Source organism: Stegostoma tigrinum, chromosome 4, assembly GCF_030684315.1.
Source record: "Stegostoma tigrinum isolate sSteTig4 chromosome 4, sSteTig4.hap1, whole genome shotgun sequence".
Classification (NCBI taxonomy): Eukaryota; Metazoa; Chordata; class Chondrichthyes; order Orectolobiformes; family Stegostomatidae; genus Stegostoma; species Stegostoma tigrinum.
This window is the reverse complement of record NC_081357.1, coordinates 90,225,905-90,245,090: the sequence shown is the minus strand read 5'-3', so window position 1 is coordinate 90,245,090 and position 19,186 is coordinate 90,225,905. Positions and strand designations below refer to the sequence as shown.

The 19,186-nt window shown below is 38.3% G+C and overlaps 1 protein-coding gene across 4 annotated transcripts in view; it reads left to right on the top strand.

Annotated features, from left to right (window-relative positions):
- Positions 1-11,913, top strand: part of phf3 (PHD finger protein 3) — a 140,673-nt gene extending 128,760 nt beyond the window's left edge. For 2 of the 4 annotated variants that reach the window (XM_048530914.2, XM_048530913.2), the window contains exons 15-16: positions 6,808-7,003; positions 8,420-11,913. In XM_048530914.2, the coding sequence (XP_048386871.2) occupies positions 6,808-7,003; positions 8,420-11,151 (2,928 nt within the window). In that variant the 3' untranslated portion in view covers positions 11,152-11,913. The remainder of the gene's footprint in view (positions 1-6,807; positions 7,004-8,419) is intronic. The other 2 variants (XM_048530915.2, XM_048530916.2) reach the window with 1 other exon arrangement.
- The last annotated feature ends 7,273 nt before the right edge of the window (positions 11,914-19,186 follow it).

Below are 19,186 nucleotides of genomic sequence, written 5' to 3'. Positions count from 1 at the left end.
TGATTTTCACTGTCTGTATCTTCTATCCATAATATTTGTATGAAACCATCTTGACTCTTGTCTGTTTAATTGTGATTGTGTGTGTGTGTGTGTGTGTGTAGTTTAAATCACATTGTTGTATGTTGTTTACCTGTTCTCTACCATTTGTTGAAGTGCACTTACAATAAATAGTTATCTGGTAATTATAAAACTTAGTGTGAATGGCTTTTGTCCTGAACAATAGTCCATCAGGCAAACTTATCATTTTTGTGGTGACTTATAGAACAGTGGGGCACGATTGTGGAGGAAATAGAAAGGGAGACTGACAGACAAGGTGAAAAGTGAAAGGTAAGGGTAGAAGGATAGCTGTGAAGCTGGCCTTGCTTAGCATGTTTTAGTGATGCTGACATTAAGTATGATAAAGGAGGGCCGCCACGTATAAATGAATAATCAATAGAGTACTGACTGGTTGTGGGGATTTTTATAGTCAGAGCTATAGATAATTTATTTTGCGGATATGATTCAGATTCCTTAATGCTATGTTTGCTTCCTATTTTTTAGAGTTCATAAATCCCAAAACATGTATTAAATATCATGAAATGCTTGAAAACATAATGACAGTGACTGGAGCAAATTTGAGGGTTTGCCAAAGGACTTAGCAAATTAAGTTCTAGTCTAGAAAGCAATATTTCTAGTATAGTAGTCTCGAGTGCTCTCAAGTGCCATGTGTTGAGAGAACAAGATTACAGTTGTCAGTGCAAGAAGGGAGGAGTTTGGATTTTTGGAATACTGGAACTAAATTTGCGATTGAGTGTTTTCCAGACAGGATGGTCTTCTCCTAAACTGAGGACAGACCTTGGTCCTTGCAACTAAAGCATTGGATAAGATGTAAACTCTATTGAGTGGAAATGGAGAACACTGATATTAATTCAAAAAGAAGAGCAAAGTGGGACAGTTTAAAAATGAGTGTGGCCAAAAAACAGAGGCTTAACATGCATAAGTATGTCAATACAGTCTGGAGCTGGAGGAACACAGCAGGTAAGGTAGCATTAGAGGAGCAGGAAAGTTGATGTTTTGGGGGGTACATCCTTCATCAGGACATAAGTAAAAGCCAGGGATCGTAAGAGTGGCAAGTGATAGTGTTAAGCTTAAGAGAGCATCAGAGAGGAGAACCAAAAGACAGCTACCAATATAAAAAGTGAAAGAAATAGGAAGTAGTCACCAGATAAAGCACTGCACTGGTATGTTGCCAGTGAATTTGAGGATGGCAGATGTTATATCCTTGTTGGAAAATTGGGCCAAGCAATTATAGGCTAATCAGTTTAACTTTGGTGGAAAATTTCTTGAAACGGTTATTTGGGATATAATCGGTAGTCACCTGGAAAAGTATGGGTTAATATGGAAGAGTCAGCATGGATGTATTAAGAGAAAGTTGTCTAAGTTACGGAGTATTTTGAAGAGCTGACAAAGAGTTGGTAAGACTGGTGCTATTTATGTGGTGTACATGGATTTCTAAAAGACATTCCATACAGAGTCACACAATAGACTTGAGAAATGTTATAGGCCACGGAATAAAAGAGATAGTAGCAATGTGGATACAAAACTGGCTGAGGACGAGGAAGCATTAGTGGTTCACTGTACATTTTGGGCTGGAATATAAACCTATATATATCTGATACAACTCTTGATATGCAGTGGACAGTTTGAGTGGACAACACCAAACTTAGGAGAATTATAAGTTGTGAGGAGATTATCATAGAACTTCACAAAGACATTAAACCTTGGTGTGGTAGAGGAACTTCAATGCATATAGGGGTACAAAGTACATTTTGGAACAGAGAACATAGATATAAAAAGAGCAGAAACACCTGAGTGTATATGTGCATAAATCAGTAAAGGTGGTGGAATTCCTAGAGAGAGCTGTTCATAAAGGACACAGTATTCTAGACTTCATAAATAGGGTTGAAGTACAAGAGCAGTGAGGTTATGATTGGTTAGATCTTGGCAGATGTATTGTGTACAGCTTTGGGTGCTGAACTATAGAAACAACGTGAAGGCATTGGAGAGAATATAGAAGTTTAAAAAAATAGTTCCAAGTATCAGATACTTCAATAATGAGGACACTTTGATGAAGTTTGGGCTATTTTCCTTGGAGCAGAGAAAGCAAAGAGAAGATTTGTTAGAATTTTCCAAAATAATCATGAGTTTGGACAGAGTGGGTAGGGAGAAACTGAATGGACCTCCTGCACCATAACAATTCTGAGATTCAGTGAAAAGATTTCCAAGGAAGTATGGGAATCTAGCAAACCAGAGAAACTGTATAGTTTTGTGAAATTAATGAAGTGCTGAAAAAATGCAGTCATATGGAAGTTAACAGTTAATGTTTTTATAATTATATTGGGAAACTGAGTTGAAGGTAATGTGGACCCATATAAAAGAAATGGAGGGGAAACTATTAATAAACAAATAACAATTAACAAGACATTTTCAGTCTCTATCCATTTTGAAACAGAAATTCTGGAAAATGCAGATCTGGTAGCATCTGTGGAGAGAAATTAGAGTTAACATTTCTGGTCCAGTGACCTTCCTCAGTAGTTCTGAGGAAGGGTCATTGGGCCCAAAACGTTAACTCTGATTTCTCTCCATAGATGTTACAAAGACCTGGTGAGCTTTCTCCAAAAAAAGTTCTGATTTCCAGCATCCTCCTCTTTTGGTTTTTATCCATTTTGACACTGACTGACTGAAGTTGGTACAAGGAAAGATATTTTTTGATTTTTAAAAAAAAGACATGCAGGTGAACCTAATGTACTTAATTACAAGTTTTTTTTAAAATGTCATTGAGGAGAATAATGGACTACCCTCTGAATTAAATAATTTAGGGCAAGAAAACTGCATGTGCATTACATATAGCTTTTCAGAATTCTAGATTCTGGAATTGTGCATCTGGAAGGGAAAACTGAACTTGTCAATCCATTACTTAAAAAGGGAGCTGCCAAACGTCTCCTTTGGGGAAAATACTAGATGCATTATGAGGGTTGTGCAATGTTTGATTGGAAGCTGAAATTTTTATTGAGGAAGATTGAATGTGAGGAAAGATGGAATGTAATTAGCCTGTTTTCTCTGGAGTTTAAAACATCAAGAGGTGATTTCATTGAAATATAAGACTATGAGAGCCTTTGAAAAGTCCATGTTAAGAGGCTGTTTCCGTGCTGAGAGACTGTTTCCAATGATTGGAGAATCTAATACTAGGTGGACTCAGTCCTGGAATGAAGGGTTGGTCATTTCATAGTGAGAGGAGGAGTAATTTAAGATTGATATTGTTTTGGACTGCCTAGGGATTAAGGAAAACTGGTAACCTTAGTTTTCAGTGTTGGGAGAGTGGGGAAGAGCACGAAGTAGGGTTTATTTAAATTTCTGTGCCAACAACTAGACACATCCTTCTGTTGAGAATCTGTGATTTAGATTCTCACTATTTGGATGCATGCACTAAAACAAGATTGAATGGTTGATGGTGTAATATTGAATTTTGTGTTAGTACTTTTTATTTTTATGATGGACCGCCTCTCCACTCTAAGGTCAGAAACGGGGATGTTTGCCAATGATTGCACAATGTTCAGCACTGCTTGAGACTCAAGTGCTGAAGCAGTCCATGTTCAAATGCAACAAGATTTGGACAATAATCAGGCTTTGGCTGACAAGTCAGAAGTAAAATTCATGCCATAGAAATGACAGGCAAAGACCATCACCAATGAAAGGCATCTAATCACCATCCCTTGGCACTCAATAATGTTACCATCACTGAATCCCCCAAAAATCAACAACCATGGAGTAAATAATGACCAGACTGTCAACTGAACTCGCTATATAAACACAGTGGCTACAAGAACACTAGGGATATTGTGGCAAGTAACTCACCTCCTGATTTCCCCGTAGCCTATGCATTAAATAAAAGGCCAATGTCAGGAGTGCGATGGAATACTCCCCACTTTGGATGGGTGCAGCTCCAACAACGGTCAAGAAGCTTGACTCCATTCAGGACATAGAAGCCCGCTTGATTGGTACCACATCCACTCTCGCATCACTGACATTCAGTAGCAGCAGTGTGTACTGCCTAAAAGATGTACTTGCAGAAATTCACCAAAGATCCTCAGACAGCATCTTCCAAACCCAAGCCATTTACTGTTCTGACTTGGAAATATATCACTGCTCCTTCAGTCTCCCTGGGTCAAAATCCTGAAAATCACCATAACAGCATTGTGGATCAGCCTGTGGGCTGAGGCAGCTCGTGACCACCTACTCCAGGGCAACTAGGAAACAGGTGACAAATTCTGGCCAGTTAGTGACATCCACATCCAAAGAACAAATTAAAATAAACTTCATGAAATTGAACTCCTCATTTGCTGAAAGAGAGAGTGAAAATATTTTAGGTTGTGTATGCAATTACATATTCTTGGGGATATCACTGCACAAATTGTTAGAACCCAATGAACCACAACTCAATTCTAATAATTGGAGAGCAACAGAAGTGCTAATTTTAGAGGATGAATGAAGGGTGTCCCAGGCCAGAGTGTCTGAGGAAGGGAAGAAACAGGTCACTTGTGTTACCTTGTTTACCTCCACTTAGCATGAGAAACAGTTTCTTTATGACCTGTTTGCTTGGAGACCACATAATCTGTCTCAGCATTGTTAATTTTATATGACGACGGTTTTGTGATTACAATTCGCAATTTCAGTGAACATTACTTTGTCCCTTATAATGCTCCTTTTAACATTTGCCAGAACCTTCATTGGAAGACAGTAATGAAAAACTGGACAAGACCACATTAGATTCTCTGATATTCATGTACACACGCACTATTTCAGTAGACTTTAATCTTTGTGCTGAAGTTCAAATTGATCCTGAATTGATATGAAATGAGCTGACACACAAGGTGACATCAGTGGTAACAATATCTGGATCCACTGGCATAAATATGGTGTAAGAATGACAATGGTAAATGTCAAGATTGCAATGTAGAAACATCAAGTTTCATTAACCATTGTATTTTGAAGGGTTATGTTCATAATTCAAGATAGCTTCAAGTTTTCTCCATATTACATTGTTCATAAATTTTCTGAAACCACATAGTATTAATGGTTTGCAGTGATATGGGGAAAGGGGTGGAGACTGGCATTAGATAATAAAGCTGGGTGAAGACATGATGGGCTGAATGGCCTCCTGCACCATTATGATTCCACTTTTTCTCTTGTGTTTGATTTTTGTATCAGTTGCTACTTCACTAATGCCACTGCCAGTGACCTTTTTGTACATTTTATTTCTTCATTCCTCAAAATCAAGTTGGTGCAAGTAAAGGCAACTGGCAAGTTGCTCAGCATGTTGCTTCATTTGGCTGTCTTGTAATCCTTGTTTATCTCCACGGAGGAGTAATTTTCTTTCAGAGAGTTTTGAGATCTCCCATTTCCTCCCATACCCCGAACCGAAGCCAAATTCCTTGATTGAATTATGTAATGAATGTTCTGTGTTCTAGGCCACATGGCATGTATTATGAAATGTAGATTGTCTGATGAACATGTTTTACTCACAACACAGGCATTGGTCAAGTTCCACTTTTAAAAGAAAAGGGAACCATTGCAGATGCTGAAAATCAGAAATTGAAACAGAAAATGCTCACAATACTGCAATTGTAACAGCATCACTATAGCTTAACATGCATTATATTTTTAAATTCATATAGTTTTGGGAAGAGGTTATCAACTGCTATTATCAGTCTAGCTGAGTATTTCTAACATTTTCCGTTTTGATTACATCTTTGAGAAGTTGGTGAAGCAGCATTCATTACTGGAAAGAGCAGAAACACTGTAAATAAAATATTTGGAATGAATTTAAATTTGCTTATACAAAATTAAATACTTCCTGGACATTAAATAGGCATCACATTTAATTTGGTACAAATTAAAACATATGTCTGTCAAAAAGAACTTGGGCTTTGAGAGTTTTTTTGTTCTTTGACTGGTATTGCTGCTGTTGTTCATTTGCAATGAGCTATCGTAAACTCTTCACTTTTTTGACTGTATTGAAATTCGTGAAGGATCTAGACTGAGTAGATAGAAATAATTCCTGTTGGTAGTAGAGTATAAACCAGAAAACATTGAATTAAGGTGATTAGGAAAAGAACAATCCGTAACGTGAGAAGAAACCTTTTAACATTGCAAGCGGTTAAGATCTGGACTGCACAACTTAATAATAGTTTGGTAAAAGGAGGTCCAGTCAGGGCTTTCAAAACAGAGTTATTTAAGTACTTGAAGAGAAGAGATTTGTCAGGCTACAGGAAAAGGTAGTGCGGTAGGTCTAGCTGAGTTGCAGTTTTAGAGAGTTTAGGCATGGTGGACCAAATTGACGTTGTCTGTGCTGGAGCCATAGAATCATACAATCCTGAGTAATAACAGGATAAAGTAGATATGGAAAATTTTGGATTTGTGAACAAATAAAGACTTACAGAAATGTATACACAATATCATTTATTTTAGTCTTAAGCATTATCAATATGACAGCTGTAATTGAAAGTATGATGAATATGCATAAAGAAATTTTCTTGTATTATTTATAGGATAATTAAATCAACTGTCTTACTCATAATACCAGGCTGCACTTGCCTGCTATTCAGTAAATGCCCATTTAAGGCTGTGAATAATTTTGATATTTTATTCTTTTAATCATAGCTACAACAGACAGCTCTCTAAAATGAAAAAGCTAATCTGTAGTGTTAATAAGCCAATTTGTAGATTTAAATTTTTAATTTGTGTTAATTTTCTTCATGTTTTTAACAGGAGATATGTGTGATTCGTTTTTGTCCAGTAACTGAGGAAGATCAGATAACTTACACCTCACTGTATGCGTACTTCAACAGCAGGCAACGTTACGGGGTGGTAGCCAACAATGTGAAGCAAGTTAAGGACATGTATCTTATTCCTTTGGGTGGCTCGGAAAAAATTCCTTACCGGCTGTTACCATTTGACGGACCTGGTGAGTTCATATAACAGTTAATGCTTTTTTGGTTGGTTTGTAGAATGTAATATGTCAAACCCTTACTACGTTAACATCAAATTGAACCCTTGGTTCCTATAAAAAAGATAGTATAGATGTCAAGTGGTAATTTTCTCTCATAACTATTTAGTTACTAGATTAATCATAAGTCATTAATCTATAATTAAGCATGGTAATTGTTATTAATAAAATCCATAATTAAATTATTCCATTCCCAACAATCTTGTAATTAAAGTATATTGTAATAAAAAAAATTAATTTTTAGTTATCATTCAAAGACTGTGGGTTCAAGTTGCACTTTAGGAAATGGACACAAAAATCAAGTCCAAGATCTTAGTGCAGTGTACAGAGAATGTTGCAGTGCTATCTTCCAGATCAGATGTTAAATTAAGATCCATCTGCTAACTCTGTTGGATATAAAAGGCACAATCTTGGTAAAAGTAGCAAAGTTGTGCCATCCCTGCTGTCATGGTCACTATTCATCTCTCCGTGAACATCGCAAAAAGAAATTATCTATTCATCACTGCTTTAACGATTGTGGGAGTTTCATGTGTGCATATCGGCTGCCCTGTTTCCTGCAAAATAGCAATGACAGAATAATTCAGAAGTAAATCATTGCCTACGTTGCAATTTAGAACATCAAACAATGGTGAAGGGCACTATATTCATGCAAGTTTTGTTTTGTGTACACACATAGCCTGATTTAGTTTTTATTCAATACATTGTGTAGAGGAATCCTGATAGGATAGACCTATCCTGGTGGGAAGCTGGACCACTTGTCTGAGGTATATCCATAATTTAAAATGTTTTTAGCAAATAAATCCAAAGAGAGAAAATGGGACAATGTATTCTTTGTATCACAAATAACAACCTCTAGAATGCTGGCGCAGTAACATACCTAATACACAATTGACCCTTTACCAATTGTGTGGCCTTTGTTTTATTAATTCATGGGATACGTGTATCACTGACGTGGCTAGTATTTATTGCGCATCCGTAATTGCCCTTGAACAGTGACTTACTAGGACCATTTCAGAGAGTAGTTAAGAATCAACCACATTGCTGTGGGTCTGAAATCATATGTAGGCCAGATCGGGAAAGCATGGAAGATTTCCTTTTCGAAAGGGCATTAGTAAACCAGATGGGTTGAAAAACTATTTTTCAGCAGATCCTGCTAACTGAAATGAAATTAAATTTAGTGGTGTGAAATAGTGTGTAAGTTCCTAAATCACAATAAATGTCACACAAAGTCCAATTAGAATTTACCGTGTAGTTAAAGTAGTTGATTCAATATTTCATACAGGATTCCAGAGATATTTTATTGACAACATTTTTTTTTTTAAGTAAGTGCAGCATCATTTTTTGCAATAACAAATCATTAATTATTGTTGACAGGACTCGAAGTAGTGCGCCAGAATCTCCTCCTCGGGTTAATAATTCGACAAAGACTAAAGAGGTTATTCAGTGCTTCACCTTCTGAAGAAGTTTCTGAAACAGAGAAAATACCTAGTAGTTTACCTCAAGACAAGAAAATCAAACCAGAGTATGTGGAAGATGAAGGTGAAAATGACGATGATGATGATGAAGAAAATCAGTTCTTTAATTCCTTCACTTCGGTTTTGCCTAAATTTAGAAATAAACCCAAACAGTCATCACCTGTTGACCCTCAGATTTTGAAAACGCCTCCTTCATCACCAGCAGAGCCAATTCCTGTCCTATCTACAAAGCCATTACGATTCCTGCCTGGAGTTTTAGTCGGCTGGGAAAACCAATCCACATCTCTTGAATTATCCAACAGACCACTGGATGATATTCTTCAAAGTTTGTTGGGAGATGCAGAGAAGGAAACTGAAGAAAACTCTGTCTCCACCAGTGAACCTGGACCAGGGGAGCCTCCAGCTAGTAAAGATTTTAAAATGTCACAACCTGAAGAAACAATTGACAATCAAGAACATACTGAAGATTCCTCTGTACATAATCCCCCAGAGGAAACTGAGAAAACAGATAATATCCTGGATGACGTCACAGCTGTTGAAACTTCAAAGACAAGTGGGTTCCTTACAACTCTCACACTAAAAGACAAGCCACCGGATGTTTCAACTGAAGCATTTCTTTCAAGTCTTGCAACTTTAAAATCAGAGCCAAATCACAAAGAAGAGCATGAAAAATTACGGCATCATTATAAGGTAAAGAAGGTGAAAATTGAAAACTCGAGAGAGCAAAAAGAAGCTTCACATAGTTCACCATCTCAGCCTGGGCCCCACAAGATTGAGATTTCTTCACTTGAACCTATTACAAATACTGAAGAAGTGGATTCTACACCAGAAGTTCTTGCAAGAGTCTCACAGGTCGTCAACATAAGTAGAGACCCAAGACAAGCTGCTGTTCGGAAACAGCAAGGTTTTGCAACAACTAAGTCTGTGGAAGATGGTGCAGATGAACAATACAAGGATAACAGAAAAGATAAAAGTGACGAAGATGTTGTAAACATAAAGGATGCAGAGGAAGTTAATAAGAAAGCCTTAGAAGCAGAACAAGATGAAATAACCATGAAGCAAATTCCTACAGATCTAATTAGTACAGTACATCAGCAATCCGGTAAAGTGGTGCAAGAAACAATACCTTGTGTTGCAGAAGTTTCTCAACCAGTCTTTCACAATATCTCAAAATCAGTACCAGAAACAGAACCGACAGATTATTCGCATGAAGAAGAATCTCACACTGAAACAGAAATGGTAGAAACTCACAGTATTGAGACTGTCCAGTCAATTCGCAGAGAAACTACCCCAATGCCGTCTTTCCATGGTCCACGTCCTAGTTCACATTTTGAATTTTCTTCAAATACTTTACCTACGCAGAATCAAACTCCGTCAGTAGTGTCTACATCATTGCCAAGTGGCAGCTCTTCAGGTAGCCCAGTACCGAGTGGAAATGTATTTCCTCCTCCATTACCACAGCTGCACAACTTTTCCCAAGTTCAAGGCCACTCTCCTGGTTTTCCATTTCAACGTGGTCTGCCTAATGCAAATTTTCAACCACCAGGTAATTTGATGCCTTCATTCATGCCAATCCGCCCCCCACCACTTCCTCCACCACCTTTTAGCCTTCAAAATGACCCCCATTTGAGGTTCCGTTCCGCTGATCTTGGTGCAACCCATGCCTTAGTCCCAAACCACATGATGCCTTGGCTACCAGCAATTACCTGTCCTCCACAACACTTTGGTCTTCTGCATCATGCACATGGCCAAGTAATTCCACCTTTTACCTCTGACCACCCAATTGATGTGAGCAGATATGCACCAAATTCAGGAATGACAAATTTTCAACCTATCAAAGATGATCATAGAAAAGAAAGGCATCATTGTGATCTTTGGGATAGATATAGCCAACGTTCTGAACATAACTTTAGTAAGGAGCATGACACCCATCACAAACATAGATTTTATAGTGATTCTTATCATCGAAGAAAAGATCGATACAAAGAAAGGGAGAGGAATAAATACTGGGACCGAGACTCAGAGCGAAGCAAGGACAAATATAAAGACAGAGATCATGATAAAGGGAGAGACAGAGAGAAAAGAAGTCGCCATGACGACAGGCATAGGGACAAAGATCGGGACCGATATCGGGAAAGAGCGAAGAGTCATGATCGTGCAGACTCAAGAAGGGAACGAAGCAAAGAAAGAGAGAGGAGTCATGATGGTGTGGACTCAAGAAAAAAACGAAGCAGAGAAAGAGAGAGGAGCCATGACCGAGTGGACTCGAGAAGAGAACGAAGCAGAGAGAGGAGCCACGACCGGGCGGAGTTGAGAAGAGAACGAAGTAGAGAAAGAGAGAGGAGCTACGACCGGGTGGACTCGAGAAGAGAACGAAGTAGAGAAAGAGAGAGGAGCTATGACCGGACAGACTCGAGAAGAGAACGAAGCAAAGAGACAGAAAAGGGTATATCTAAAAATGAAGACCCTGAGATTGACAAAGATGGAGGCTGTGGAAGATGTGAGGAAAAGCAAAGTGAGAAAGTCCAGGAAAGAGAAAAAAATGCAGACTGGGATAAAGACCATGATAAAATGGACCATAGTGACAGAAGCAAGAGGAGCAAGAATTCTCCAGAGTATACTACTGACTAACACGTCAGTATTGAACCAAAAATGTCAATCTGTGAACTTTGTCCTGATAATTTGAAACAGAAATAAGTGGTATATCTGTACTCGTCAACTAGGATGCCAGTTCATGTTGCAATGTTATGATGACATGATTTCACTTGTGTGTTTTCTTGTACAACATACAGTATTTACAACCATGTCTTGCTGCTCTTAAATACTAATTAACAAAACAAGAAGCTGGTAGAAACTTTTTAAAGTAGTTTTATTACTTCTGATTATTAGCTAAACAGATGGTTCTAGCATGAGCTATTACACATGTCAAAATTAAAAAAAAAAGTTGAAAAACCACAGCTCTTGCTGTTTCTGTTGTATGGATTCTTTCCTAAAATAATGCACGCTTTGTAGGCAATTTGCAGTGGCACACACTTATGAATAATTATACAAAGATATCATGTTCTTCTTCAAACCAGTTGTGGTTGTACATTTGAGGTTTTATGTTGCACTTCTATTTCAATCTATTAATTCCTGTTGCCAGTTGGCTGTTAACTACTGCACTGTTTTGATGCTTAAACAGGCAATCACTACAATGTAAGTGTTGTATTAAAGTTAAAAGAGTGCATTAAGAATAAACTATACATCCAACTCTATTTTGTAAAATTGTCACCTTGTTACTTGGCTATTATCTTTGTTGCTTCAACATTGTAGACTATTGCTTGTATACTACCCTTTTCGTTATTCTTCTTCAATCTTTTTACTGATGAATCTGTAAATATTTTAAATGATGTTTTCATTGTAAATGATTATAAAAATGGATTTTCTTCACATGATAGTTGTGTTCTGATTTTGATATGCAGATCTCTTAAATATGACTTTTTTTCCCCAAGAATAAACCATAAGATATAACTAACTTGAGGATTGCAGGGTCTTCGATCAGGTCTTGGGATTGGCATAATGTTTGGCAGTAGAAGAGAATTTTATCCTGATCCAAATTAATGTAGGTGTTCAGTCCAAAATTGGAGAAGTTCTGAATATCTCTCAATTATAACGTAGTAAAGCCAAGAAAACCTAACAAGGAAGGGATTAGTCTATAATTGTAGAGCTAGCATTTATTTAAACTGAGATTCTGGTCAGAAACATCCCTTTCAGAACTTAATACATCTGGAACCTTTGACTGCCATTGACCTATTTGGAAAGTTCTTTAGAGGAAACTTTAATTAATTAGATTCCCTACAGCGTGGAAACAGGCTCTTCGGCCCAACAAGTCCACACTGCCCTGTGGAACAGCCCACCCAGACCCATCCCCCTATAACACTCACAGCCCTGAACACTACAGGCAATTTAGCATGGCCAATCCACCTTGCCTGCACATCTTTGGACTGTGGGAGGAAACCCACGCAGACATGGGGAGAACATGCAAACTCCGCATAGACAGTTACCCGAGGCTGGAATTGAACCCGGGTCCCTGGCGCTGTGAGGCTGCAGTGCTAACCACTGAGTCACCGTGCTGCCCACAAATTTAGGTAATTAAAATTCCTTTTCATTGAAACAAAAAAAACTCTCCATTTGCGGAATATTTAATTACTGCTGGGTACCTTACACTTAAATTTCCTCCTAAATTTGTTTAGCATTGATTTGGATTTACAGTCCAATATAAAAATGCAGGAATTTCTTGACACCCATGGAGGTTACCAGTGAGTGCCTTTCTTATGCAATTTGTGGCTTATAAATTGCAGGAGCATGCTGGCAAATCTTCTAGTCCCCCGATTATTTGGAGTTGGATACACAACTAGTGATATATATATCTCCACTGGTGGATGTGTTGGTATGAAAACGTATGTGGAAATTGCCCGAGAAGTTTAAACTTTCTAATGAGCAATTTACTTTCTTCCTGGATCTTCCATGAATATATTAAATTCTAAGTTAGAGGGAAAGATTTGGGAGAAATCAAGATACGTATCCAGATCATTTGCTGAAAATGTCAAATTAAAACTTCATCGAATATGTAGGTGACACCCAAGCTGCTTCAGCTACCTGTTCCCCATCATCTGACAGAGCCCTCTGACAACTTCTCCACTCAATCAACCATCCTACCTATGGCTCCTTGACCTGCCCCAGTTATTCCCATCACAACACTGCATTCATTGTCATCTGACCCAATTAACAAATGACCATCGTTTCCCTGATGTGATGACTGTGATCCGACTAACCCCTGACTTAACTAACACTTTGCCCGATCTGTCTAACCACCTTGCTAGATTTGACAAAGCCCCTTCCACTCAGACAGATTATCCAAAATTACTCTCATCCCCTTCGACCCCTTGCTTATCTGAGGTCTAACATTCAGACTTGCCCCTTAATCTAGAATCATGCAGCTAATACTGTTAAAAAGGTGATGTGTACTGGTTTTGCCAACACATAATATTCCTTTGAAAGCCAGAATTGGAAGATGCGAAAAACATGCGGTAGTGTTTGTAGTAGTAGTCAGGGGTAGTCTTTGAAAACATGGCTCTTGGAAGAGTCAGTAGTTTAGCCATGCACACAAAACTTTATTCTGCTTTCTTCCCAAGCTTAATCTACTTCAAATGTTTCTCTTCTAAATGACTTTACAACAGCAATAACAACAACTTGTATTCATATCGAGGCCTTTAATGTAGGAGGATATTACAAAGATGCTTCATGGGATGGGGGATGATTGAACAAAATTGGATATTGAGTTGAATTGAATATTTTGATAGATGACCAAAAGCTTATTTAGACGTTTGTCATCTAAGGAAAGATTTTTAAAATCAATTAATTCAGGGATGTTATTACATATCCAGTGCATTTTGGGCTTGAACCCAGGCCTCTTAGCACAGGTAGGGACACTGTCAGTGGACCCTCATGTTAGCATTTATTAATTAGTAAGTATGTCGGGTATTTTAGTCCTCCAAATTGCCAGTCAAAAGAGAATGATCGTGGCGTAGGTTTCAACTCCTGTTTTCTGACAGTTCCTTGATGCTTTAACTATCTACTTAACTTGATGTTAAATATGTGTAGTAAAATTACACTTATTATTTCCATGTAGCTTTAAATGCTTCTGGGAAAAAAAAGCCTAAACTGAAAGGCAAATGCTTCCCATGTTTTATGAATTAAACTTCACTAAGCTAGGGAGCTGAAACATGTTCACTATTCGATAGATTCATACTTGTGCATTAAGGTTTATAAGTTTTCCTGAGTGAATATTTGTTGGAAGTGGCGGCTGATAAAGTTGCAGCAAAAGGAAACAGCCATCTTGGGACCTGAATACACAGGCAATAACTATACACTTTAACAGACTAAGACTGAACTAGACTAAGTAAAGCAAGGAGTGAGAAATTGGAATTATGAATCAAATGTCAAATCAGGTACAGAAAGAAAGGCAATTTAGAGATGGAATTAAGCTGTAAAAGCAAGAAAGGAAAATAAAATTGTTACATTTGCCAAGTCTCCCAACAACAATTAATATCTGAAGGAATGAGTCTCCACATATTAGTGGCAGAGCAATAATTAATACATCACTTTATTAAATGGCAACCTATATGAGGTTATAATACGAATATGTAGGATATTTAGATCATATCTATTACACAAATGAAGCAACTTCACAAGAACATTGCTGTTTGCCTCACCAGTAATGTGCTAAAGTTACACCCCTAATGGTAGATCAGCCTGAGCAACTTTTGGATATTCACATTTAACTACAAGATTTATTTGCCACTTGTGTAAGTAAGAGTGAACAACATTAGCCCACTCATGATAAAATCTAGTGTTTTACACTTTGAATATATAAATTATTTTTGTTGTCACAGCATTAACTTCGAACTGTTCTCAAAGCATTACTTGACATGAGGTAATGGAGAAAATTCACATCTCAAAGGACATTAGAATTATGTAGTTACTGCAGTAGTAAAAAAAAGGAACTATTTAGAACCAATTGATTCTGCTAATTGTAAAACCACGATGTATGTAGTAATGCTCAGGAAATCAATGTCTTTTGATAAAGTTGTGTTGTGGAGCACTCAACATAATGAAGATTTACTTTCCTTTTAGAACATTTAACAAAACTTACCAAGACCGATTTCAAAGGAAAACCCACACTCAAATGGCACCTTTTCCAAACTCTCAATGTCTCAGAAATGATCAACCAATGAAGGACATCTGAAGTGTCGTCATTGTTCTAAAGTAGGGGCTAAGTAGCAGTACAGTTACTCGGAGACCAGACCTGGCTTAAATTGACTAATGTAACACATTTCAAAGATCATTGAGGGCTCTTTGTTGCACAGTAGTAGTTTCCCGACCTCTGAGACAGGAATTCAGACTCCCTGTCCCACTTGTTTCCAGAGGTGTATAATAATATGTTTGAATAGATTGATTGGAAAGTATTAATGTCAAAGGTTAGTGAGGGCTGTGGTAGTACAATTGCTCTGTATGATGAGTTTACATTAAATACTGGCAAAGTTTAATGTTATTAATATTTGAGTGATACCGAAGTCACTTATTTAGCAGGGTCAATGGTGACTTAACTGGAGGGCATTAATTTAATATAGTTACTGATCTAACAAAGAGCCAGCACAGACATAATGAGTGTTCTAGTAACAATTCTGTGATTAATTTATGGACAACATGTTTTCAGCACTGAAATAGACTATTCAACCCACTGTGTTACAGCCTTGGACAAAAGAGCTCAATTCCTAAGGTGAAAATGACAGCTTTTGACATCAAGGCTGCATTTGAGCAAATGTGATATCAAGGAGGCCTAATGAAAAAAAAGAATCCATGTGGGCTGGGGGGTGAAAATCTGTAGTCATACCTGGCACATAAGAAGATGTTTAAGTTGTTGAAGATCAGTCATCACTGCTTCAGAATGTTTCTGTGGAAGTTCCTCAGGGCAATGATTCCAGCCTGATCATCTTCAGCAGGTCAGAAGTGGGGATGTTCGCCTATGAGTCTGCAATGTGCAGCATCATTTGTGACTCCTCAGATACCAAAGCAGTCCATGTTCAAATGCAATAAGATCTGGACAATAACAAGGCTTGGGCTGACTAGTGGTAATCAACATTCATACTTCACAAATGCCAGGTAATGATAATCTCCAACAACAGATAGTCTAACCATAGCACCTTGACATTCAAAGGCATTACCTTCACTGTCAACATCTTTGGAGTTAACATTGACCATAAACACAACTGGACTCGCCCTAGAAACATAGTCCTGCCCTTGTAGCTACTATGCAGTGAATAAGTCACCCCCTGACTCCTCAAAGTCTGTCCATAAGACACAAGTCAAGAGTGTTATGGAATATTCCCCATTTACTTGGATCGGTGCAGCATTAACAACAGTTAAGAAGCTTGATATCATCCAGGACTGAACAGCCTTCATTGCTGGCACCACATCCACAAGCATCCATTCCCTCCACTAACAATGCTACGTAGCAGCAGTGTGCACAATCTGCAAGATGTACGGCAGAAATTCAACAGCACCTTTCAAAGACATCATCTAGAACGATAAGGGCAGATACATGGGAACACCACTACCTACAAGTCCCTCATTATCCTGACTTGGAAATACATCATTATTCCCTCACTGTAGCTGGGTTAATATCCATGAATTTCCCCTCTAATGATATTATGGGTCCTCCTACAGCACATGAACTGCAGCAGCTCAAGAAAGCAGCTTACCATTATAGGAGCGAGTAATAAATGTTGTCCCAGCCAGCAATGCCCACTTCCCAAGAGAGAGTGAGAAAAAATGTTTTAAAAATCTGTGCAATTACCTAAAAAAGCAGTTGGCCTCATCCCATTTCTCTGATTTTTCCCATTGCCCTGTATTTTTTACTCCAGATAATTACCCAGTAAATGAAAGAGCTATATGTTTCCATGGAGCAGGTTGTTAAGAAGACTAGAAACTTTGTTAGAAACCATTTTGATGAAAGCTTTAAAGTAAAATAAGACGGAGATCATGAGCATGGAACCATCATCAATTGTCACTAAATACTGACCTGATGATCTTTGGGGTAGGAAAGCTGCCATTCTACCTGGTCTGGAAAAATGTGACTCTAAATCACAGCAATTTGGGTGATTTTTAACTGCCCTCAGGAATGGCCGAGAAAGTCACTTAGTTCGAGGGCAATTCGGGATGGCCAACAATTACTGATCTTGCCAGCAATGTTCACATCCCATAAAAATATATAAAGACAATTTGGCCAGCTGTCCAACAGCGGAATGATGGGGTTTATGATCACATGTGATGCTAATTGACTGAATGTCTTCCTTGATACAATAGACATTTTCTAAGTTTCCTTTCTCAGAGTGGAATTTTGCTGAAAGGAAGGACGACAGCAGGCACAATGTTACAAAGATGATGGCCTCAAGTCTCTGATGTACATTGGTCCGAGGGTAGGCACTCTGGGAGTGAAATTGTTGAAAATTACCCTATTGGCAATTTTATGGATACACATTTGTTCCCAGTGCTAACTAAAGAAAGACCATAGACAGCCCTTTGTTCCTTTCTCTGATACCTCTTTTTTGAACCAAACAACTAACACCATCAATACTTTAAAAACAGCATAACAGGATATTATGCTATAAATTATTAAACACAAAAGAACTCAATACATTAAAATTGATCATAGCAATTATACCCCTTAAACATTAAAAAAATGCTGCGATCTAATTCTCTATTCAAAAGCAAATCTCCACTATACCTCTGAGTTTTTAGTCAAACCAATCAGGCAAGTAATTAATTTTATTGAAATAGGAATCTCTGCCTCCCCCAACCAACAGTCAGTTTCTGCTGCCCAAAAGGATTGAAGATATGACGGTCAATCAGACCAACCACATAGCTAAACGATGTAGGCGGTAGTAACAAGATAAGAGATTATTTCATGGGACTGGTTGGGAGAATCCACCTGTAATTAAAACAATTGAATTGATGACTGTAGTCATCATGACGTCAGCTAAATGGACCTCATAGAAGAAGTTCCCTGATTGGGGCTGTTAACCTAGTCCAATCAGGGAGCTCCAGCTGATAGATATAAACAGGAATGTCTGCAGTTATGTTCATGCTCAGTTGTCATTGGAGACCTTATGGTGTCCTCCAATACCCTTGATGCTTTTAGGGAGGAGAGGTTAATACTGGTAATGGGGTGCTTTATTTCCCTGTCCAACTCTATTTTGATTTAGTCCTTAACCTTTCATTCAGTTTCTTTTTATCACATAGGCATTGCCCTTATCAGGCTTTGCTTGTTAATAGTTCACCAGCCACATCACCGTTTTTCCTGGTGGTGGAAATATGGAATAAAGTTCTTGCATTCTGATGTCTTTTTCACTGTGCGTGAACACACACATAGAATCACAGGTGAATTTGGGAAAATATAAGCATGACTGCTATGTAGTGTGGGGGATTGAAAAAATAAACAGGTATGTCAGAGGTTCAGTTCACTGAGCGCTGGCTATGAGGAAGCCATATCAGTGTCAAGTACTATGAATGTGTAAACAAAGGGTGAGTGAATGACAGGCCACTGGCCTCTGAAGTTATTTCAGTGGTGACAAGAGAAATGTATGCTTCTGAAGTAAACTCTCTCTGGCTTAGAGGAGTTTTGTGTCTGGCACTGGTATTCCTGTTGCCATTTCACAGCACCCACCCACCCCACTCCTCACCCAGATATAGAAAATTCATACATAGACTGGCCTTCATCCTGGCATCCTTATGTCTGCTGTTGGAAAAGGACCAGCCTTGGAAGTGGTCTTGTAGCAAAGACATGGCCTTTAGGGAAGTGAAGAAGCAGCTGTCATTATCTAAGGTTAGCACACAATCATCCCAAGCAAGATTTGGTACTGAAAAGCAATGCCTCCCTATATGGTATCACGCTGGTGTTGGTTCCCAGGTGGCCCAATGGAAAGGAATGCCTAATAGCGTATGCTTTATAGACTTCAGCTGATGCAGAGCGCAAATATGCCGACATAGAGAAGGAAGGTTTGGCGGTTATCATTGGTGTGAGAAAGTTCCACCAATACCTCTACGGGTGTAAATTTGTAATCGT